Genomic DNA, 24,574 nt, shown 5'->3' on the forward strand with positions numbered 1-24,574 from the left:
TGCAAGGCTTCATGGAGTTAAGCAAAAAGAGAAGACATACACTAATGTGCTACATATTGGTCTTATACATGGAAGCTTGCAATGCATGGAATATGGATATCATTCATGACTACAAAGCAAAGACAAGTACATTATGAGGAAAGATAGAAACGAGTGCTCATGTATTACTTGGTGGTTTCTAAATATGGCTTGTCAAAATAAAGCATGTCTTGTCTAAAGGATCGAAAGCTCATGATTACAAAGTAAGACAAAAAAATGAAGATATGTGAATGACATATGGAATTCATTGTTGATGTGCAAAGTTTAGCTGAACATGGTAAGGGCAAGTGATGAAGAAACCAACCGAGATGACTAGTGCGAGGGACTAAGCAAGCTTTGGTGAAGCGACGGCTTGCCATGTGTGCAAGTGCTAAGGTGAAGTGCTAGTATCCGTGGGGTGTTCGAAGTATCATATCCAAGTCTTGTTGGGAGAAGCAATGCAATGCATCAAATATTTTTACTGGAGTGACTTGAGTATTCAAGGACAATTTTGCAAGATGATTTGGAACTCGAAGTCACTAGCTCAAGTATGGATTTGCTCAAAAAGATGTTATGAAATGTTGGAATCCCAAAGTTGAAGAAAAAACAAAGTATGGCAAAGCTGAAGCAATTTAAGGCTCAAGTGGTTGAAATGTGGTTCATATTTAATCTTGAGTGTACGTATGCCGTACTATCAAGAGGGATGCAACATTGATTGATTGACATGGTCAAAAGTGCTCATAGGTCACCCCAAGTGAGAATCCTGAGAGAAAACCCTGTAAACTAACTTTGTGCTACTTGGATGATCAAGTGTTGAATTGGTGGACCAAGTGGAGCACTTAAACCTGGGTTTGGGCTTCTCTGGCCCAGACTGGTCTGACCAGTCTGGGGACCGACCTGACCGGTCTGGGTATAACGGCTAGTAATTTGAACAGACCGGTCTGACTGGTCTGGGGGACCGGTCTGACCGGTCTGCACATTACAGTTACAACAATTAGTTTTTAGAAGTAGGGTATTTATACCCCTCAGCCCCCTCTTGCGTGGGCTGCTAGTTCCCTGACTTTTCTTGAGCTTCTTTGAGCAATTTCTTGACCAGCTAGCTCTCCCCAACACTCTTTGTGAGTTGTGTTAACTAGATTGCATATATTTAGATTGGGTTGAGAGATTGAGCAAGTGTGAGATTGGTGAGCATTGTGAGAGCTACAATTTGAGCAGCAAGTGAGCAACCATAGCTTGAGCACTCGAGATTTGCCAAAGCTTTCAAAGTTCACATTTGTTACTCTTGGAGGTTTGCCTCCTAGACGGCTAGGCGTCGCTGGCTAGCTCCCAACGTTGTGGTGGGCAGCAGCAAGTCTGTGCGGGCGTGATCTTGCCCCCTTGGTGGAAAGGATCAAGATAGTGGAATCAGAGAAGTGGCTGAAAGAGACCCAACTTAAGGGATCGAGTTGAAAGAGTCTCACACCCAACGAGTTCATCAACGGAGACGTAGGATTCACAGTGGTGAATCTGAACTTCGGGAAACAAATCCTTGTGTCTTCTTTGTGGTTTGCCTCACTACTTTGAGTTCTAGCATTTGTTTTATTAATTCCGCATCGATCTACTTTGGTGTGTTGTTTATGTATGTGCAGGGACATGCAATACATTTATAATCACCTATAGGAACACTACATCAAGTTGTATTTGTGCTAGAGCTCGAGGAGGGGAGAAACTCTGATATTTGTGCAGTTTCTGCATAGGACCGGTCTGACTGGTTTCCTATTCTGCTCAGTGTCTAAGTGTTAGACCGGTCTAACCGGTCAGTGTGCTAACAGTTTGGTTTAAGTGTTGTAATTTGCAGAATTTTTTGAAACGCTTATTCACCCCCCCCCCCCCTCTAGGTGACATCCTAGGTCCTTTCAGGTAGGGGCGGCATTTCAGATGCCCCCTTGCCACGATGGCCAACGGGCAGACACCGGCGTGTTGGCGCCACCCATGGTGACCAACAAGCGCACGAGGGGGCAGCGGGGAAGGAGGGCGCCGCTGATGGGTGAGCCCGGGGAGGAAGGAAAAAAGGAAAACACTGGTTCAAGTTCAAAAATTGAAAGCAAGGTCTTCCCTAGATCTAAAAATCTTTAAATTTTAACTAATGCTAACTAAAATCACCAAGAACACAATTCAACAAGAATCACTCGAAAAGCTCTTGTAAATTGGTCACAGAAAAAAGAACAAAGTAGCAGTTTTTGAATATTTCAAGAATTTTTTGCTTCGGTTCAAAGGCTATAAAATTCCACAAAAAAAATTTAAAATCAACATTTGAAATCTAGTATTTGAATAAAATTTTTGGAGGCAAAGTTGCATAACAATTTTTGAATTTCCATAACAAGCACAAATTCAAACATACACAAAATTAAATTACAACATGCACATGCACATGATGCTCCATTATGCCTTAATGATGCTCATGATGATGTTGGTTAAGTTTTAATCATATTTTAAATTTTTGGGTCGTGACAACTACTGTCCATAATGCTAGTAGCTGATTCAGTATACCGGCAACGCTGGTAGTGTAGCGTTGGTTTACTGGCACTGTACAAACTAGCTAATATATATGGTTCCGTTTGGGTTTGGTTTGGAATGGCAAACCGATTGGTTTGGCTCAGTTTTTGAGGTATGCAGTTTGGTTTGCTGAGGTTTCATTAGAGTGAAAATTAGTAACTAATTTGATGTGGTTATGATCCGGATCTCAAACCATCAGCACGTTGAACTCCTAGTGTAACTGATACTAGAGGTTGGTACTTTCACTACTGCACATACTCTCGTCACCGCCGGTTCAGCCTCCCGTTGGATTAGGGTTGATGGTAATAGGATCATCCATCACCGTCAGTTACTCACTAGTGCCACCGTAGCCCCGCACGCTCCGCGTGCCGCCGCAGGGGCCCTCATGCCTCTCGCTCACCCCCCGCCCGCCATATTCGCCCCACTCGGCTCGTGCCACCGCAGAGCCTCCATGAAAATAACCAGCATGTATTCAGCAATCATTAATAAGTATTGAACTGCAGAATATACATAAAGATTATTTCAAACACAATTTACAGACACATATGAACCAGCTATACATCACGAGACATGGAAGCATTATGCATGGCTCTACATAAGTGTTTTTGTTTGATCGAACTCGAGGCTTATGAAGGTCTAGCTGCATGCCTACGCAGTGGGGTAGGAAGGCTCCATGGCAAGACCACACATGCCCTTCTTGTCTGAAATATCCTTCTCCATCCTCAGGTAACCATTCTCACCCCATGTCGTTCCCCATGAGTTCTTCATCAGCCAATACTTGGTCCCATCGCTGGTCTTTCCATAACCAATGGCTGCGATTCTATGGTCCAAGTCAGTACCACAGGAGCCGGTCATCATACCACCAGAGTAGAACTGAAATGTCATGTCTCCGCCATCCACTGCCACCGACATGGGCTGGTTCACCACTGCCTTCATTAGTGCAGCCTAATCGTTGGCAGCCACATCTTCATAGCCCTTGATGGTCGCAGCACTGTTGGATCCACTCTTGCACTTACCATCCATAGCTGTGTAAGGATAGCTGGATTCAGTGGTCAGGCCACCATTCTTGATGATGAACTTGAAGGCATCATCCATCAAACCACCCGCGCATCCCTGATCCTCACCATGGACATCGCAATCAACCAACTCTTGCTCGGAGAGTGAGATGAGTTTGCTGGTGTTGATTTTCGCAATGCCCTCTGTGGCAGCCACAGCAGAGAATGCCTAGCAGCAGCCTGCATTTGATAATATTATTATATAAAATAGTTTGGGTAGATTGTGTTGGCACAAGTAATTTATCATCCTAGTAAATGTGTACTTACCACATTGGCCCTGATCCTTGATGGGAGTAACAGCGCCCTTGGTTCTCCAGTCGATGGTCGCCGGTAGCGCATCAATACTTACATTATCGTACCTAAATCCAGTAGGGACTTTCACCGGGCTAGGTCTGAAGCCCTTGTTAGTCTTGGTGGCCCTGAACTCGTCGTTGGTGAGGTCTGCGAACTGGTTGACGCCGAGCCAGAACTTGCGGTTCCCAGCGGCGTTGAATGACTCAATGAACTTTACATTGGCCTTGAACACCTTGAACCGCCGAGCCTTCTCGGTGCCGAGCCTTCTCGGCGGCATCTTTGTAGACACGGCTATACTGGGCCATCCACTGCTCGTGCCTTGCCACCATGGCTGAGTCGTCGCTCAGGACACGAGCAGCGAGGGCAGCACTGCAGAAGAAGGCACAGCCGAGGATTGTGAGGAGCAAAGCCTTTGGGATGGCCATGGTCGATCAGGCCTTTCAGTTGGTTTCTACTGCTGCAATTGTGCACTGTCGTCCTATTGATTTGGTGATTGGATATGGAAGAGTTTCAGGGCATATATAGCTACCGGTCTCAGTCTGTATTTTTGTAAGCAAGAAGATACGGTGCTTATTCGATGTATTGGGTGGAAAGGGACATGTCCGTGGCCGTGAAGTACGATCATCTTTGTTTATGGCTAGCGTTCTCAAACTGTAATAAAAGATTAAAGATTAAGCCTCACATTTGATCACAGGCATTGAACATATCGAATAAAAATTGGTAAAAAAGACATGCCACATGGGAGTGGGGCAAATGTGATTGTGGCATAGTAGGCTATCAAATTTGATGTTTGTTTCTTCACCAATTTGTTTGCTTGATGTGTTGGCTGCGACGGTAGCCTTGGCATGATTTTCTTCATCAATTTTTTTAACATATCTGGGATGGTTATTCGATCATTGTATACACAGTTAGGGAATAGACATGACAGACGACAAAAGATGAATGGCAAGCATTGATCGGCAGATGGAGGCAAGAATCACTACCCAAGTCTAGGGATGAAAACGAAAATGGTAGTTTCTGATTTCCGACGATCATTTTTGAGATTTACCAATTTTTAAGGCTGAACGAAAATGAAAACAATTATCAAAAAATGAAAACGAAAATGGTAAAAAAATATGAAAATGAAAACGAAAGTGATTTGAGCATCTTCCGACCGTTTTTGAGAAATATCGTATTTTTGCGGTATTCTACCATATTTTTAGAGAGTCATGACTCATTTATCCTAATTCTAAATCACAACCTAGTGACATGAATTCATGGGACTATGTATAGTTTCATGGATGGCGGGATTACTGTCTAAAATTTTAGTATTATGAAATGAGATACATATCATGAATGGACTGATACTTGGACTAATATCTTAACCATTACTACTTGTATATAAAATATGTCAAATCGTATAATCAGTGTTGTTTCCGAAATTACCGCATTACCGACGCCGTTTTCATTTCCAATAATATCGTATCATTTTCGTTTCCGATGAAAAAAATGTTAAAGTGAAAATGGTGGAGCCTTTCACCGATCGTTTCCAACCATTTTCATCCCAGCCCAAGTCAAACTCATCTACATAGTTCATTGTCCTAGAGATAAAATTTAGAGGCCCTATGCGGTCGCACCATTCGTACACCCTTGGGGACCGGCCTGTGCGCAGTGCCGAGGGGAAACGGATGGCTGGAGGTGGAAGAAGACCTGATGGGCGAAGCCTGCTTGTCAGTGAGAGGGGGAGAGGAGGGAGGCGGGGCAGGCCAGGGAGAGGAGTTGGGCCTGGGTTCGGGCCGTGTGGGAGAAAAAAAAGAAAGAATGGGAGCCGGGGCAGGCTGGTGGCCGGCAGGGCTGAGCGGGAGAGAAGGAGAGGGGAAGGGGAGGGCGAGCTAGAAAAGGGAGAGGTTTTGGGCTGCCAGAGAGAGGGAGAGAAAAGCTGGGTTGGACAAAAGAAAAGAGAAAGAAAAACTTTAAACAAAAGGGAAAGAAAAGAACAAGATCATTTGAAAATAAAATCATTTCAAAGTCAAATAAATTTTATTTTGGGTGTTGCATATAGGACAAGTTTATAAGTACAAGGTCAGGTCATGGACAGAGCCGGCCAACCTGTTTCACACGAATAAATTCCTGATCATGTTTGTCCGGGCTGCAGGTATTTTGAATCAAATCTTCTTCGAATCCAACCATTGGTTTGAAGAAAAATCTATTTGAATATAATCGGGGAACGATATGTGACTGTAGAGTCAGGGGAGGAGCCCTAGGGCTGGGTGTTCTGTAACACTCAGGTGTTAATCCATTGTAGTTAAAAATTAATCATGGCCATTAGTTCAAACTCACACGACAAATCGCTAGACCAAAACTTTTCCTGTCAGTTGGGCCGGACCGGTCTGACCGGTCAGAGCAACCGGTCTGACCGGTTGAACCTGGGTCAACCGTTTTTGGGGGCCCATAGTATTTAAATCCTGCTCTCTCTCTCTCTCTCTTCCTCACCAACTCGTTCGCCCTCACCGTGCTCAGCTCGCCCTCTCCCGAGCTGTTCCTCTCCTCAAGCCCTACATCCCCATTCCATCATTTCCATTTGATTCCAAGGCCTAGGACGGGTCAAATCGGCGCGGGAAAGCTTCCTCCCCACGATTCCCTCCCAGGGGTGCCTGGGATTCGAGTTCTTAGTGCAAGAAGGAGCTCACTCAAGGTATTAAGGCTTGTGTGGGTCGATCTCTCATTTTAGATGATTTTAGGCGATTTCCTCTAGTCAAACACGTCCAAATGCACCCCTTAACTAGTTCCTAGGAGAGTTATGGAATTGGTGGGCAATTTTCGCCACGCCAAGAGTTCTAGCTTTTGGTCTGGGTAGGACCGGTCTGACCGGTCGGAGGGACCGGTCTGACCGGTGTCGTGGTTAAGTAAAATAGGATCCGTCTGACCGGTATGGGGTACCGGTCTGACCGGTAGGGCAGTGGCTGAGAGGGTTAAATAGGTGATTGTTGGTGCAATTAGTTAGAAATTAATTCGGATACAGGTTACTTGTAATTTTTATAAATCATACCTGCATTCTCATGTCATATGCATATGCACACGTGTAGCATCCGCCGCGGAGGAGGTGGTATACGAGGTGGTCGCGGAGCCACAGGAGTCGCAGGGACAAGCCCCGCAGCAGGAGGTTCGCGAGGAGGCGGCCCAAGGCCCAGCCGACCCTAGTGCCGAGAAGCAAACTCAAGGCAAGCCCCGGTGCATGTCCTATTATTTCAAATTATGACACCTATATATGTCTCTATTACTTGTGCATTAGATTTAGGAACTGTTTGGAACCCTAGTTGCATGATACCTATGTTCCCTTGAGTTATACTAGTATGTATAGGATGATAGAAATGCTATACTTAATAGATCTTGGTAGAAGTCGGGTGATTTCTGATCACTCGCGAGATATAGGAAATCTCATTATTTTGAATATATGGAATATTGAAGTATGTAGGAAAGGAAAAGAATTTGGAGACCGGGCGGGAAAGGTTCGCCCCGTCTGTGTCGGTTAAGGACCATTCGTTGTCTGGCCCTATGATCGAGTTGAATTGTACTAACTGCATGCCGGGAGTAGGAGGTAGTCGAAACCAGTAAGCCGAGTACTGCCTTGTTTCGAAAGTACAGAACTTCTACCCACCCCTTAGGGCGAGTCGAGTTGCCGCGGAGAATTGGGATGCATGAGTTTACTTTTGGTGGTCTCTCGTAGGGCTCGGCTGACTATATGCATGTGGGGCGGTTCTGTAGTTCAAGGTGGGGAGGGGAATGGTTGGCATGTATAGTCCGACGGGGCAAATGCATGCCGTGTTGGTTAGGTCCACCTTGCAAGGTTAAATCAGATCGATTCGCCATCAGTCGCTCTCGGTTATGAGCACCTTGATCGCAGCACCGCATCATAGTAATGTTTTATGGAATTTAAGCGATGGTTGGAACTGATTATCTTGAATTAATATTCAATATTGCTATGGTTGCTTAGAGAATGCAAACACTTTGATGATTTAAATATATAGAATTTGGAGCTAAAAGTGGGGGAAAAAATAAGGATTCACTGTAGAAGCTTTTTCTGCAAAAGAACCACCAGCTAAATGCCTTGCATGCCTAGGTATGTGGGCTAAGTATACCCACTGGTCGGGTAAGTCTTGCGGAGTATTAGTTGCTCAGGGTTGTTGCCACCCAAAAATGTATTTCAGGGCACCCAGACGTCGACTTCTGCCCCTGCTGTATCAAGTTCATCCGCCGGGATGCAGAGGGGTGGGAGATGGTGGAGCGAGACCCCTAGGCTAGAGGGTTGGCGAGTTGCACACCCGTGGGCTGAGTGTGTAGCCCCTCTATTTTGCTAGGACCGGTCTGACCGGTCGGGTGGACCGGTCTGACCGGTGTCTACGTGGGAATCTCCATGCAGACCAGTCTGACCGGTTGGGAGAACTGGTCTGACCGGTTGTGTAAAGGCTGAGCACTAGTGTAGTGTAGGTTCGTTTCTGTTTGAACTGGGCCTCCCTATTGTAAAGTTGAAAATGGTGTGATTTATGTAAATTATGTAAACTTTTTGTGTATTCGAACCCAATTTGTAAAACTCGTTGATTATTATCGTATGTCACCTCCTTGTATTTTCAAGTTTTTGTCGTGCATGTACCATCTGCGCCCGCCTTCGCGTGGGACTACCGGTATTGTTTCGATCGGGCTGTGGGTTGAGAAAGGACCGTCAAATTAAACTATTAAGCTAATGCGCCCGATGTGTTCAAATGACGGTCATTACGCTTAATTTAGAGTTTTAATTTGGCGGTTCCATCACATGTTCCATAGCGGCAGCCCTGCCCCTATCTGCAACTGTCGGCTAGGCACACGCAGCAGCAGCTCCCCTGAAACCACCACTCGGAGAGGCCTTGGCCAGCGGTGTGATCCTCCGGGTGGTGGTGCTAGTGATTATTCGGGTGCCTTCCGGTGATACACGACCCGGCAGCTTTCAGCTCCCGACACCGCACCGCATGAAGGAAAAGCGATGGCGGCCGGCCGGCATGCATGCATGCTTGCGCATGCAACGTGCACGCAGCCGCCGCCGCTGCCGGTACCATATCTGGGCTGACCTGCTGCAGCCGCGCCAATCCCACACGGTCACACCGTGAGTGAATGGCTGTTGTCATGCTGTCGCTGCCCCGACCACTCCTATTGACGATAAGGGTGACGGAGATGAGATGATAGGATCCACAAGCAGACCAGGTGAGACCATATCGACCACTTAATCGTGAATCCCAACCGAAACAGCCCAATATACATCTCACCCCAGTTACCACCAAACCAGGCCGGCTCAAACAAAAACCAAGCTACAAAGGCCAGTTTTGGCTCAAACCATTGGCAACTTGACTGGGACTATATACCAATGTTACCTAATAACTATTCTAAAATCTGAGGTAATATAAAATTTCTGCAAATTCGAGTGGCACATCTTTTCATCTGGGATTATGTCAAACTAAAACTTAGTTTATATAAGTTCTAGAAGGAAAACAGGGCATGAAAAATCAATGAAAAGTCCATTGGAGGGATGGGAGTATCATCACCCTTTTCTTTTGCGCGGGATATTTTTGTCTGCTAATAAACCAAACGTTCGAAAAGGTTTCTATCACATAAGTTTAAAAGGACATATACCAAGATAATATACAGGAACAAAAAAAACAACACGTTATTAGTCTCAACCAAAATAAATCTTTGCATACCACTAATAAGCGCCAATGTCTTATTTGTTTTTCTGGGTGGCGGCGGTATGCGTTGCCACCCAGCGTAGTGATTAATAATATTTTCAGACGTTCACACCATGTGAACTCCAAATAAAGATCATGTAGGCCGTAGCTTGTACGTCTGCAACATATTTGTACCACAGATTCTGACTGATACAGGTCAAATTTGTGAATATTCTGTCTAAGAAAAAGCATTCCCACATGGAAAAAAAAGTATGCTGCACAACTGAAAAAATGTGTTGTTGGTTGAATTTTGTGAATGTTCAAAAATGTTATTTCGCCACAAGAAAAATGTTTTGGGAACGAATAGAAATTTGGTAAGAAAATTGTGAGCTGCTGGATTAGCATCTAATGGGTGGGAAATGTAATTGATGGATAAGGTTATCAGTCACTTGTCATGGAGACAGGCTCTGTTACGCTACGGTGTCACATTAAACCAGTCTTGTTTGGCATAAAATTTTCTCTGGAATACCATTGGTACGGCTATAAGAAATGTGCACTTTTTATAATGGTATGCGGAGTGCATGGTAATATGGAGCTTAATTTTTTATATATGTTTCAGAGAAATACCAGATGACAACTATAACCATAACAAATAAAATTGTCATTCTCAGCTGTGCAGCAAAACACACGTCTCAAGCACAAGTATTTTATAGATGTGGCAACCCTACTTTCACGGCTACGGAGGTGTCCCTTTCCACAAAGCTTAAGCCACATAATAATACATCGTAAAAGCACCGTTTCTTTGACTACTTTCACACAGCATAGCGGTAGCTATATATACCCATGCCACCCACACTTCCAGTCACCAAATTAAACCAAAGCACAGCGTGCAAAAACAGCAGCAAACAAGAACAACCATGGCCACCTGCAGCAAGGCTTTGCTCTTCGCCATCCTTGGCTGCTCCTTCGTCTGCAGCGCCCTCACGGCTCGTGAGCTGACTGACGACTCGGCGATGGCAGCGAGGCACGAGCAGTGGATGAGCCAGTACGGCCGCTTCTACAAGGACGATGCCGAGAAGGCGCAGCGTTTCGAGGTGTTCAAGGCCAACGTCAAATTCATTGAGTCATTCAACGCCGCTGGGAATCGCAAGTTCTGGCTTGGCATCAACCAGTTCGCCGACCTCACTAATGATGAGTTCAGGGCGACCAAGACTAACAAGGGCTTCAAACCTAGCCCAGTGAAGGTTCCTACCGGATTTAGATACGAGAATGTTAGCATTGATGCCCTTCCGGCTAGCATCGACTGGAGGACCAAAGGTGCTGTTACACCCATCAAGGATCAAGGCCAATGTGGTATGAAAAATAACTTTATATAATGCACATGTCAAAGCTTTTTTTTTCCTCAGATCGGTGCCTTACTATATATCCTGTTTAGTTCCCAAAAAATTTCCTACAGTACCCGTCACATCGAATTTTTTGACACATTCATGAAGCATTAAATGGAGTTGAAAAAATAACTAATTATGCAGTCTAACTGATTAGCACGAGATGGATCTTTTAGGCCTAATTAGTCCATGATTGGATATTATTTGGTAAGTAACAACGAAATGTGCTACAGTACCAAAAACCAAACTTTTTTCACCAACTAAACACACCCATAGTATCTAATGTACCGTGCATGATTATTTGCAGGCTGTTGCTGGGCATTCTCAGCTGTGGCTGCAACGGAGGGCATCGTCAAGATCAGCACCGGCAAGCTCATCTCCCTCTCGGAGCAAGAGTTGGTCGACTGCGACATCCATGGTGAGGACCAGGGCTGCGAGGGTGGTTTGATGGACGATGCCTTCAAATTCATCATCAAGAACGGCGGCCTGACCACCGAGTCCAGCTACCCGTACACAGCCGCTGACGGCACGTGCAAGAGCGGATCAAACAGTGCCGCAACCATCAAGGGCTACGAGGATGTGCCGGCCAACAATGAGGCTGCCCTCATGAAGGCAGTGGCCAACCAGCCAGTTTCGGTGGCTGTGGATGGAGGAGACATGACGTTCCAGTTCTACTCCGGTGGTGTCATGACCGGCTCTTGTGGCACTGACTTGGATCATGGGATTGCAGCAATCGGTTATGGAAAGACAAGTGATGGCATCAAATATTGGCTGATGAAGAACTCTTGGGGCACGACATGGGGAGAGAATGGTTACCTGAGAATGGAAAAGGATATTTCAGACAAGAGGGGCATGTGTGGCCTTGCCATGGAGCCCTCCTACCCCACCAAGTAGGATTATCTTCTATGCCTCAGATTCGTACAACATATCCACATAGATCGAATAAACATGGATGCTTCTTTGTCTTTTCATGTATATATGGCCCATTCTTATTCTCTATAATTTGTTGCACAAGGTCCCATGTTTATTAATGTAAACTGTACAACATGTTTGATATGTACATAATGATAAATTAAGTCTACGCCCTGTCTATTTTCTTAATTAATTGATCACTTGTGCTAATGGGCAAATGCAACCTAACAGTATATGTGCTTTGTTAGAAATAAAACCTAACATGAAGATGGCTGTATAGCCTATTAGAGCAAGTCCAATAGGTTCTCTTCCCCCATTTCCCTTCTACAGTACAATTTAAGGATACAATGGGAAGAGGTGCTGCGGCATGTCATCTTTTCCTTCTTTTTTTGCCCCCCCCCCAACCCCCCATCGACATGGGATTTACCTGTCAAGTGGCTAATCTTTTTTCTCTGTCTATAATGCTATTGAAATTAAAGTGTCAGTAATCGCGTATACTTCATGAAATATTTGGATTGATATTATGATGACTGGTTGTCGATGAACTAATAGATTAAGCTTTTGAGCAAAATATGTTTTATATGTTAGAAAGAGTAAAAGGTGTACATGCTGACCTGGTGTTTCAAGGAGGGGCAAAGGTTGTACTTTTTGATCCGTAGTTCACACGGACACTACTATCGAACACACATGTTGTTCCGATTGGAAACTAGCTTTAATCCTGGTTTCCCAACCGGGACTACACTTTCAGGACTAAAGATTGCAGACTTTAGTCCCGGGTGGCACAATCAGGATAAAAATAACTCTATATCCTAGTTGGGGGTTCCCGACCGGGATAAAAGATGGAAAAAAAGTCATTTCTGCTCGTCCTACTCGCAACACCACAGCTCCGCCTCGACCACCACTCCTTCAAGCTCTAACTCCATCACAAAATGCTCCAACTCCCTTACAAAGATGCAACACCTAGAAGAAACTTTATACTCAAGCTAGATACATACTCATCTCACATGACCATCACACGTACACAAATAAGAAAGCACAAATCTAATTCACAACACATGAGATTGTTTGATTCACATCACACTAAGATCCACCTGCATAATCGCAAACAAAAAAAATCACAAACAAAGCACGCGTCTGGCTTTGTTCTTGCCCTCGCCGGACCATGATGGCGAGCATCACCACAAGCCCTATCCCTAGCAGCGTGGCGGCGATGGCTCGCCAGCCCATGGTGGCGGGTGTCCCTACCCCTGAGCCTGGATGCGGCGGTGGCGATGGCTGCGGCTCGCTGGCCGGCGCCCACGCCCATCCCCGCCTGGCTCGCCTGGCCATGCGGTGGCGGTGGCTGATAGCTGGCCCGCAACAGTGCCCGACCCGCGCCTATCCCTACTTGGCTCGCCAGCTGCGCGGCACACGACGACAACTACTCAACCCCAACCCCAACCCCAACCACCCCCGTCCAGGGAGGGAGGGGGATCGAAGGAATTATAGTGGCTAAGGATGAGAGATTGCTGGATTTATCCACGGGAGCCCGCATGGTGAAGGAATTTTGTCCCGGTCACAGACTCAAATCGGGGCAGAATAGGACCCTTTAGTCCCGATTGGAGTCACCAACCAGGATTAAGCCCCACATTTGATCACAGGCATTGAACATACTCCCTCCATATAGGATTTAGATGACATTTTGGACAAGATTTGAGTCAAACATTGGGAATATAAATCATGAATAACTTTTAAGTTATTGAGTTTGAAAAAGTGAAAATTATATGAATAGATTTGTCTTAAGAAACACTTTCGTAAAAATATACATATATCACTTTTTAACAAATATTTTTATAAAAATAAGCGGTCAAAGTTATGCTTTGAAGACCGTGTTGCTATCGTAAACGTCATTTATTTCCTATATGGATGGAGTATTTCGAATAAAAATTGGTACAAAAGACATACCGCATGGGACTGGGGCAAATGTGATTGTGACATAATAGTAGTTAATATTGACAGCACGTCTTATATCTCTCCCTGTCTATGCTGGCCTAATTTCCAAGGTGTTTTTTATGAGCAAATGTGAAAATTATGTGTAGAATTATTTTTCAAAATATAATATGTGCATTTTATGGATATATTGTAATAGAAAATAATTGGCAAATCTATGATTCCAAGGAAAAGCTATTGCCCAAAACGTCGAGCATTTGTGACCCGGAGATTGCGCTCATCAAACAAGAAATATATAACAAAAAACCAAAAGCAAAGGGGTGACCTATGACTGTGTACGGATGAACAGGGTAAATTTTGCCAGTTCCATGTTTACCAGCGCTAGTAACAATATAGCCACATGCCGGGGTGGTGTCTCAAGGAATAGTACTAGATTAGTCTATTTGCGACATCCAGATAATTTGATCTCAGACATATACACCAATATAGTCGTCGGTGCTCCACCTGAGCCATCTCCAGCTGCACTGTGCTCCAATTCCTGTCATTATCCACCACCGCAGGATGCGGCCGCAGCCTCTCGCTCTTTCTCCTCTGCAACATTGGCTCTGTCCCAGTGCGTCCTAGTGTAGAGATGCAGAATTATGCTGTCCTTGTTGCAGCCGTGCACGCCACAGGTCTCGCACGAGAGCCCACCATTCTCCTGCTGCAGCACGGGGAACACCTTGCCCTCCACCTGGATCCTCATTGGTTTGCCAGGCGCAGTAGTTTCGGCCTTCTTCATGGATTCCTCCTCTTGGGTCACAGAGCCGTTGGCTCGGGCCGATGCGTGCTCTCCATCCTCTGCAGGTTCAATGCCAGTAGCAGGTTGAACCTTTGCAGGTCCATCTCCTTCTATGGGAGCCATCGCAGCAGCATCTGCCGCTTGTGGTGCTGGTTCTACCTCTTCACCAATCCCGCCATTCACCACAGGCTCCATGTGTATAGCAGGTTCAACCTCTGCCGTCCCATCTACTTCCATGGGTGCCATGGCGGCATCGTTTTTCATTTGTGGAGCTGTCAATGACAGCACTGATTCTGCCTCTTCGTCAGCTTTCACCAACTTTGAGCTCTCGCTTTGCTCCCCAGTAATCTCACCTTGCTCTGCATGTTCAATGCAAGTAACAGGTTTATCATCTGCCAATCTATCAACTACCATGGGCGCCATGGTGGCATCGTTTTTTGCTCGCGTCACTGGTGATGGTGCTGAATCTACATCTACATTGACTTCCGTAGACTTTGAGCTGTTGCCTGGCACCTCATCAGCCCCTTCGGCAAGAACAGAGGCGTCCTTGTTTATTCCTGCAGCGAGTGTCCTATTGCGCCTGTGCTTCTTCCCAGCAAGGTGAGACCGCATGATGATCTCAGATGGTGTCTTAACACCGCAGTAAGGGCAGACGAGGAAGCCATTTACCCGCTGTAGAGGATGGTGCAAACTATCTACTTCCATGGTCAGCGAGTCAGGGTCACAGACATTATGGTCCTGGGCTGCAGCAGTACTTCCACTGGCCTTCATGACATTTTTTCCAAGAGCCTTGGTACTGTCCCCAGTGGTGTCTTCTTTTGTGGAAGCCTTAGTTGTTTCTTGCTGCTCACTGTCATCACCAACCTTTGCTTCCAAGGACATTGCCAGTGGCACTTCCACCTGAACCGACATGCCAGCGACAGCAGCTGTGTCTATTTCCATCGGTTGTGCTTTGGGTGCTTCCTCTCCACCTTTAGAGACGTTGGCAGAGACATCAGAGCTAGCTTTTGCCTTATTCTTGTGCTTCTTCCCCGACAGATGATTCTTCATGCCATTCATCGATGGGGTCCTCACATTGCACAGTTCACATAGCAGCAAACCTTTCAACCGCCGCACGGTGTGTGGCACACCGTGCAATTCCAGAACCAGCGTTTCAGGATCAGCGCTGCCAACAGCAGTTGTGGGAGCTTCTGGCACAGACACACCTTTCACGACCATCTTTGCAGCCTCATCCGGTGGCTTGCTGCAGGCTTGGCCATACTTCTGTCTCTTGGAGACGTGTTTGCTCCCTTCAAGGTGGCACATCATGGTAACGCGGTCTGCCGTCCTCACGTTGCACACCTCACAGAGAAGGTACCCGTCCATCTGCACCACCTCATTCAGCGCTCCAGCATTCGTTAGCATCGTGATCTTAGTCGGCGTGTAGTCACCCGATGGCACCAACACCTCCTCCCCTGTCTCTGACTCTGGTTCTGTCATTGGCTTTGGCAGCTCCAGAAGGGCTGTGGCCTTCTTCTTGTGCACCTTCCCGTTGAGGTGGTCTTGCATGCCCTTCTCACTGTTTGTCGAGATGTCACATACCATGCAGGTTAATGTGATCTTCTGTTTCTTGCTGCTTGTCCCTGCTGATACTATGGATGCTGCGGCCACATGATCTGGGCTTTTCCGCTTGGCCGGTGAGGCCACCAGTCCGTTTGCTCTGGGGTGGACCTGCATATGAGATTATGGTAATCAATTTCTTCAGCAGATTAATCAATGAGCAAAAAACAGACGTAGCTACCAAAGTCAAATCATCATCATGTTTACAGCAAGATATAGTGTCTGGATCATCAATATCACGATTATTATATGTTAAGAATGCATGAAAATTGCAAGATATAGTGTTATGAATATATAATAACACATTAAATTTGATTAGCTTTTTTGTCTAACTGTACAACAGATTAGCTTTTTCAGATCAGACAACTTAAAAGGACAGAACGATAATATTGTGGAAGACACTACTCAGGTTTTTCTGTCCTTCTGGGAGAGCTATAAAAGTCGGACATACATGACGTGGGCATTCTTATCACAGATAGAATCCTGTCTAGTTTATTTTAAAAATTCAATACTGCAGATGTCAATTTGGTCAGATGCTTGGAAGGCTTTGCTTTTATGCTATTGCTAGCCAATGGCAAAACCTGCAGCATACTACTATGTCTGACAGCATCGTTTTGGATTGGTTATCTAAAATTTTTTGTTTAAACCATGGTTGCAGTTTCCAAATATTATGGAAGAAAACAATGAAAAATTCTAATATCAGAAAAAAATTCCCTTGACCACGCAAGGTGTTTGATTAGCTGGAATATCTTCAAGCGTCATTAGTGCACAAAATGCATGGTATACACTATTTCCTTCCACTTTTTGAACATTGCATATAATAAGAAAGTGAGAATTTCCAGTGACAAAGCCCCATACAAAACAAATTATTGCAGCTACAGGGCTTTGTCAGTGATGGCCATCATGAATGAACAGAAGCCTTAAAAAGTATGCAAAAAAAAGATGCTGCTAATAATGTGCTCAATACGCGCATGGGGCCCATGGCGCTGTAATTAACGCACTTCATACACGAATGGCATGATTGCAAAAAAAGATTCCGGCCTTTATACCATATAAAAGCATGCCACCTTTACAACTGCGACAGCGTGCAGGGTCTCCAACTCTCCATGTCCTTGTTTGATTTGTTTTCGTTACTGGCGTGGTTTTTTCTTAGTAAACAAAAATAATTGGAGTTCAGCCAGCGCTACAAAAAAGTTGTTTTTGCTACTTGGACTATTCATATCATGCCTTGTATGTATGTTGTCGTATACTGCCAGTCGACCTTTTGGACAGCATTATTTGTGTGGGATCAAACATATATAAGGAGTCTCCCATGACACAATTAGCCTACCAAATCAACAAATGACTGAATGATGCAAGATGTTAGATGCAGCAACCACTAGTCCACTACAGCACCCATCAAAAAGAATTTGATGCGACGTGAGAATCGTGAGGCCGAGATGATGTTCAAACGGAAAGCGTGATCAAACACGAAAAAAGCGGAAGGGCAGCGGACCTCATCATGCGTGGCAACCGGCAGCGTCGCGTTGCCGGAGACGATCCTCGCCGGCGGGCCCGAGGATCCCCCCGCCGAGCGCCCGAACGCGGGCCACGAGAGGCGGAGAAGGTCCTCCCTGATCTCGCGCCGCACCTCCAGCTCCAGACCCAAGTGCTCCGCCTCCTCCCGCAGGATCCGCTCCCTGATCCTCGCCTTCTCCGCCTGGCGCCGCAGCTCGTCGGCGGAGTCGGCCGCCGCCACATCCGGCGGCGGGAGCGGAGGGGCCTGCCACGGCACCAGGGCCGCATCCCTCACGCGCTCTGCCGGGCCGTCCTCGCCGCCGTGGGCATCTGGAATCGCACAAACATCTGTATCACGAACCAACCGACGTATAGAATCGCCCTGGACCGGGCCGGATAGGAGATCTCACCTGCCGACTCCGAGCCGGAAGTACTCGGCGCCGCTGGTGGCGAGGGCGTGGGAGGAGGCGGGGACCGGCTGCTGCGCTCGTCGCCGGCGCGGTATTGGAACTCCATGTCATGTCGATTCCGCGAGGTGAAGAGAGGGAGAGAGATACGGGGGTTTTTGGGTTTTGCGAGGTTAAAGGGACCGAGACGGAGGGAGCGTGGAAAACGATAGGTGTGGGGGGAGATTTGGGATCGCAGGTGGACGAAGATTAATGCACTGGCGTGGCAGTGATCGGAACGGACGCGTGAAGCCTAAACATGGGCGGCGTGCCTAACGATCTAGAGGAAAATTTTGTTCATCCTCATCTCGCAGAAAAGTCCACTTTGAGTTTGGAGGAGACGAGGATACTAATTCTCTATCTGGCTATTTCTAAAGTATGTAACGTTTCTATAAAAGAATATATTTTCCATCTACTGTTATGGACATCAGTGGCACGGGCGTCAAACATCTGTTCATATGATTGTGAAAGTGTACGTGGATGCCCCTCTTCAAACGTCTTCGGAGGAAGATAGATATGTTGGCCCAAATAAATTTTTCATTTCACTCAAAGAGGCTCAATAGGTAGTCTTGATACATATAAAGACTTCAAGATACCATATTCTAGAGAATATACTACTAGACTCTTAAAACATTTTAATAGACTCTTAACACCTTAAGAGATATTGATACAAGCATATTCTAGTGGATATGCTATAAGACGACACAAAAATTTAAACAGAAAAATGGTGCTTTAACATGGGCACCAGTTTTCTTCTATCAATTCTCCTCCTAAGTCTTGTGCATGACTCCAAGTCTTGTGGAGTCTTCAAAGGGGTTTTGGTCATCCCAATCTTACCGCAGCTCCTGAAACTTGACTCTCCCAAAAGATTTGGTGAGGAAGTCAGCGAGCTGGTCATGCGCGGTGATGTAGTTGGCCTTGACGCTCTCATCCTCCAAGCAGCCCCTTAGAGCATCTCCAAGAGTTTGCTATCTCAACTTGACATCCATCTACTTTTAGAAAAATAAGAAGAAAAAAACTCCAATAGTTTGGCAAACAAACTTGGCAAAAATAACGACTTGACATATCTCCCCTCCGCACGCGCAAATATACGCGCGCCTACTCGGCTTGATATCGCGATTTTTGCCGCGCCGCCGCCTCTTCTCCGCCGCGCGTAGCGTTGGCGCGTCTTCTCCCCGCGCTGAAAAATCAGCATCTGCCGGGTCGCCGCCATGCATGCATGTGGAGGCGGCAGCAGCAGCTCAGCTCACCTCTTGAATCCGGCGCTGACACCCCTGCGCTGACACCCGCCATATGCATGATGATGGCGGATGATGATACGGGGGGCACGCGCGGCAACAATTTCATGATGCATGAACAACTATATATGCTGCTTGGAAGATGCTTCGAGGACAGGTCCAGCAGGGAGGAAGAGATGGCCGGCAGGGAGGAAGAGATGACCTGCGACGCGGCGGCGGGCAACACGCGCGACGCCCAACAAATCGTCCGTGGGGAAAAAGGCCTCGTGGGCCTCCTTTTTTAATTTGGCAAGCTAAAAATAGCAAACTTTTGGAGAGGAGTACTTTTTTCAGCTTGGTAAATTTTTTTAGAGTTGGCAAATCACAAGATTTGCCAAATTAAAAATACCAAACTCTTGGAGATGCTCTTATGAAGTAATACTTCACCCTGATGTGCTTGCTGCGCTTATTGAATGCGGGGGTTTTCGCCAGGTCTAGAGTGGGCTTGCTGTCCACCCGAAGCTCCACAGCTTCAGCATCTCCACCAAGGAGATCACCAAAGCAATCGAGCTAGTCAGATCGCCTGCATCGAAGCAAAAGTAGCGGCGATGTAGTCTGCCTCACAGCTGGATAGAGCCACCACATGTTGCTTGACTGACTACTAGCTAACAAGACACTAGTTGAGGAAGAACATTGTCCCGCTCGTACTCTTGCTCTTGTCAATGTCGCCGGCGTGGTCTCTGTCGCTATAGCCGATGAAGTATGTCGTGCCAGGACAGCATGGGTAGTGCAGGCAGGCCGTAGTCAAGGGTGCCCACAACGTAGCAAATGATCCTCTTGAAGGCTTGCAGATGCTCCGTCGTCGGTCGCTGCATGAATCGACTGATGTAGCCAATGGTGAATGCCAAGTCCGGTCACATGTGGGTGAGGTAGTGAAGGCTCCCCACAGGACATTGGTACTCCATGGTGTCAACCTATTCCGCGGTGCTGTCGTGGCTCAGCTTCAGCCTCTCCTACATTGGAGTGAGAGAAGGGTTGCATTCGGTGAGCCCACCTAGTGTAACATCCCAAAAATTTACTGAAATAAACCACTCGCTAAAAATTATTTTCAAAATCTTTTTCATCGTTGAGCTCAAATCGTTTCAAAATCTTTTTTCGTCCGAGCTCCCAACCTCCCGAAATTATTTCTCGGCGATCTGCCGTCCCGACACCAGTATCAATCGCCATCTCATCTCCTTCTTTTCCTCGTTCCACGTGCGTCGCTTCCCGTCGACTGCCTCTATCTCTCTCTCTTTCCTCTCTTTTCTATTTTTCTCTTTCCTTTTCTCCTTTTCTTTTTCTCCCTTCTCCATCCTTCTTCGGTCCCCTCTCTTCCCTCGCGCTGCACGAGCAGAGCAGTTCGATGCCGAGCGCCTGGCCACCACCTCCAGCCCTCCACCTGCGGCCGCCCCCTGCTCGCCTGTCCCGTCTTGCTGTGCTGCCGTACCCCCTTGCCCGCCTCGTCGCTCGCGCTCGCCGCGAACAGAGCTCGCACAGGTGTTGCACGTCGTCCCGCCATTGGCCGCCGCCCCTCCACTTGCGCCGCCCCCTCCCCATTTGCGCGTCCTCTCTGTGCGGCCGTCCCCTCGCCGTCCTCTCTGCGCAGCCGTCCCCTCGCCGTCGCCTCTGAGCGCCACCGCGACGCCAGGCCGGCGCCCACCTCCATTAACACGCTGCAGAACTTGCCGGCCGGCACCACTGCCGTTACCCCCTCCTCCTCGCCTCGCCCCGAATATAAATAGGCCCTCCACCGCGCCCTCCACTTACACAACTCCACCGCCGCTAGCCTCCACCCCTGCGCCGCAACGCCACCGCCCAGAGCTCCTCCACCTGCAGCCTCCGGCCCTCGTGGCCCCACCTCCTCACGTCCTCCCCCCTAGCCCCGAGGTGAGGAGGGGAATCGGACCCCCTCGCTCTCCTCTCCCTTTTCCCCCTCCTCCTGGCCGCCGCCACGCCCCGGGGCGCCCGGAATCGGCGCCGCCGCCGGCGCCCCTCCCCCTCCCCCTCCCCTATTTCTATCTCAAGGAAGAAGAAAGGGTGTTTTGCCCTTAGCCCGCCAAGGCTATATATCACTCGCGCGATAGCCTGAGGACAACTTTAAATGGGCCGTAGCAACAAATTACTCCCATAGGTAAGTGTAGCAATTAATACATTATATCTATGCATGTGAGATTGTGTAAGATAGCTACGTGGGGATCCTTGTGAAAGTGCAAGTGATATTTCTACTACTGCTGTGAGTTATAAAATATGACAGACTACGTACTAGCTTAACTACTAGCTAGGCTACACTGTCACACATGCATTCGTATTTTTAAATTTTATTTCTTCTTCTAGTAAGATAGCTTCTCTTCTTCTATCTTTTCATACCTTGTATTCTTCTTTTTTTCCATTCTTCTCTTGTTGACTTGATTCTTTTTCTTGTGTACATTCTTTCCTTCCCTGTGCTACGATAGTTTTTTTCTATTTCTTTCTTTTCTAACAGTTTACTTTATACTTTAACTCCTTGTTAGATTATATACGGACTATTCTTGTTATAAATTTATTTTCCTCTCTTCTGTTTTTATTTTTCTATTCATTTATATAGATTTCTTAATATAAATTATAGTTTTTGACTATAACTACTCTATGCTTCTCCCGTTGGCGGTTCCTTTTCTATTCTTTATTCCAACTAGTTTTCTATTCGTTCACTATCTTATTATTTTTTTTATTTTTTTACCTTTTCTTTTATTGTTTCTATTGATTCTTTCTATATATTATTTTAAATTAGTTTCACTTTACTTTTAATTTTTCTATTACTCTGTATTGATGTAGAATTATTTATCTGTGTCTAAATAATTTGTTCGCAACGTCAAAATATTTATTCATTTTGTAGATTAAATTGTTCCGTAATGTTGACTCATTCATACGTAATATGTTTTCGTCCTACAATCAAATATTCGCGATGTGTAATATTTTGTTTATTGTACATTATTATTTGTTCGCTGTGTTTAGTTTTTTTGTTCATAGAAATAATTATTTGTTAGTGTTGTTAAATTATTTGTTCCTAGGATTCAAAATTAATTAATTATTATTATAGAAAATGTTTTAAAAAAAAATATCATTCAAACATAGGCAAGTGTGATCTTGTTTTGAAGATCTTGTTATAAGAAAGATAATGGTGTAACTTAAATTTAATTTTGATACTCGGTTTAATAGTTATTGTTTTTTTAGTTTTGAATTTACATGTAAGTGGATGACATCATCTTTATTGTCTTTTTCTGCATGCATACAAACAATCTCTCTTGTATTTAGATTTTTTTTGGCACCGTAACTTTCAAACAATTAAATAGGCCGGCCCAACTATCAATTCATGTGCTTCAGCACCTTTTTTATTTTTATATTTAAAAAAAAATTCAAAAATATATGCCAAATAGGAAAATTTTCAAAAATGGGTGCCTGTCGCCCCTCTAATGGGCGACAGGGAGAGGGGCGACAGGGTGCCTGTCGCCCACTGGATGGGCGACAGGACCTAAATGTAAAAAAAATTACATTTAGGTCCGGGCGCCCAGGGCGCATTAAACAGTGAACTTGTAAAATCGATATAAAATCGTAGAAAAATCGAAAAAAAATACAAACTCAACTGTTCTGGATTCTATGAAATAAGATCTACAACTTTTATTACATAAAGTTTTTCATTTGATCAATCTATCTAAATCAAGAAAAATAGTTCTTGTACTTAAAAAATCTGAAATAATTCATTTGGTCTAGTTGTGCTTATCTAAAATTTACCAAACTTTTTTTATAGCTCTTAGAAAATAAAATAATGGTACGATAAAAGTTATGACTTCTAATACTCAGTATAGCAGCATGGATAAATAACCCATTTAAACTAGACATATTGCAAGATCTAATTTAAAAACTTATTCTAGAAATGTTTTCTGAGCCTACCAATTTTGTACAAGCCTACTCTCACCATATGCAACACTCTGGCAAAAGATGACATGCATCCAAAGGATGAATCTTGAGATTTAAATAAAAGTGCATTCAAATGATATTTAAAATAGAGTAAGATACATTGATCAAATGAAAAACTTTATGTAACAAAAGTTGTAGATCTTGTTTCATAGAATCTAGAACAGTTGAGTTTGTATTTTTTTCTATGATTTTATATCAATTTTACAAGTTTACTATTTAATGCGCCCTAGGCGCCAGGACCTAAATGTAAATTTTTTTTACATTTAGGTCCTGTCGCCCACTGGATGGGCGACAGGCACCCATTTTTGAAAATTTTCGCATATATTTTCGAAATTTTGTTTTTTTTAAATATAAAAATGAAAAAAGCGCTGTGCTTCAGGCGATGGTTTAAAGAATCATCACATGCCGCGACATGTAATCGCGCCCCCTTAGCCCCCTCCCTGTTCCTTTCCCGTAACCCCCCTCCTTGTTTCCATTTTCTTCGGCCTAGCCGATGAGACATTGGCCGCAGCCCAGCAGCGACACGCAGACAACAAAACCCACTGAGCCGATTACGTGCAAGCTTGAACCCAAATTCTTTTATTGTGTGCTTGTTTGTGTGCCAACCTGAAGGTTTTGTTGTTCTTGGCAAAGAAAACTTTGTTTGTAGATTAAGGAAATCTCTTTATGGCTTGAAACAATCTCTTAGGCAATGGTACAAGAGATTTGACTCATTTATGCTTTCTCATGATTTTAAGCGGTCTGATTATAATAGCTGTGTCTTTTTCAAGACAGTTGGTGGTTCAGCTATTTATTTGCTTTTTTATGTTGATGATATGTTGATTGCTGCAAAAGATAAATTAGAAATAGTTAAACTAAAAGCGCAATTGAATAAAGAATTTGAGATGAAGGACTTGGGTGCAGCTAAAAAAATTCTTGGTGTGCAAATTGTGAGAGATAGAAAATTTGGTATGCTATACCTCAGTCAATGAGGTTATATTGAAAAGGTTCTTCGTCGTTTTAATATGCATGATGCAAAACCAGTGAGTACTCCATTAGCTGCACAGTTCAGATTATCTTCAGCTTTATGTCCAGTGTCAGATGATGATATTGAGTACATATCTAGAGTTCCATATTCGAGTGAAGTTGGTTAGCTTATGTATGTCATGGTATATTTTCATCCTGATTTATCTCATGCATTGAGTGTAGTCAGTAGATACATGGCTAATCTTGGCAAACAACATTGGAATGCAGTTCAGTAA

General features: G+C 45.2%; 2 protein-coding genes and 1 pseudogene across 2 annotated transcripts; 1 reads left to right on the forward strand and 2 right to left on the reverse strand.

Annotated features, from left to right (window-relative positions):
* Positions 1–3,201: 3,201 nt before the first annotated feature.
* Positions 3,202–4,327, reverse strand: LOC120639126 (annotated as a pseudogene).
* Positions 4,328–10,494: 6,167 nt separating this feature from the next.
* On the forward strand, positions 10,495–11,853 carry LOC120639127 (senescence-specific cysteine protease SAG39). Its single transcript, XM_039915160.1, has 2 exons — positions 10,495–10,927; positions 11,267–11,853. Exons 1-2 carry the CDS (start codon positions 10,588–10,590, stop codon positions 11,851–11,853), a joined length of 927 nt encoding a protein of 308 aa, XP_039771094.1. The 5' UTR covers positions 10,495–10,587.
* A 2,224-nt stretch (positions 11,854–14,077) lies between these two features.
* Positions 14,078–18,612, reverse strand: LOC120711991. The gene is made up of 3 exons (XM_039997675.1): positions 18,088–18,612; positions 17,676–18,007; positions 14,078–16,291 (listed from the first exon to the last, which is right to left on the reverse strand). Exons 1-3 carry the CDS (start codon positions 18,191–18,193, stop codon positions 14,345–14,347), a joined length of 2,385 nt encoding a protein of 794 aa, XP_039853609.1. The 5' UTR covers positions 18,194–18,612; the 3' UTR covers positions 14,078–14,344.
* Between the last annotated feature and the right edge of the window lie 5,962 nt (positions 18,613–24,574).

Source organism: Panicum virgatum, chromosome 6K, assembly GCF_016808335.1.
Source record: "Panicum virgatum strain AP13 chromosome 6K, P.virgatum_v5, whole genome shotgun sequence".
NCBI lineage: Eukaryota > Viridiplantae > Streptophyta > Magnoliopsida > Poales > Poaceae > Panicum > Panicum virgatum.

Coding starts and splice junctions, on each gene's coding strand:
- LOC120639127 (XM_039915160.1), top strand. CDS start 10,588: ATGGCAGCGAGGCACGAGCAGTGGATGAGCCAGTACGGCCGCTTCTAC. Junction 10,928..11,266: donor CAAGGATCAAGGCCAATGTG/GTATGAAAAATA, acceptor GATTATTTGCAG/GCTGTTGCTGGGCATTCTCA.
- LOC120711991 (XM_039997675.1), bottom strand. CDS start 18,193: ATGGAGTTCCAATACCGCGCCGGCGACGAGCGCAGCAGCCGGTCCCCG. Junction 18,008..18,087: donor TTCCGGCTCGGAGTCGGCAG/GTGAGATCTCCT, acceptor GTGCGATTCCAG/ATGCCCACGGCGGCGAGGAC. Junction 16,292..17,675: donor CGGTTGCCACGCATGATGAG/GTCCGCTGCCCT, acceptor TCTCATATGCAG/GTCCACCCCAGAGCAAACGG.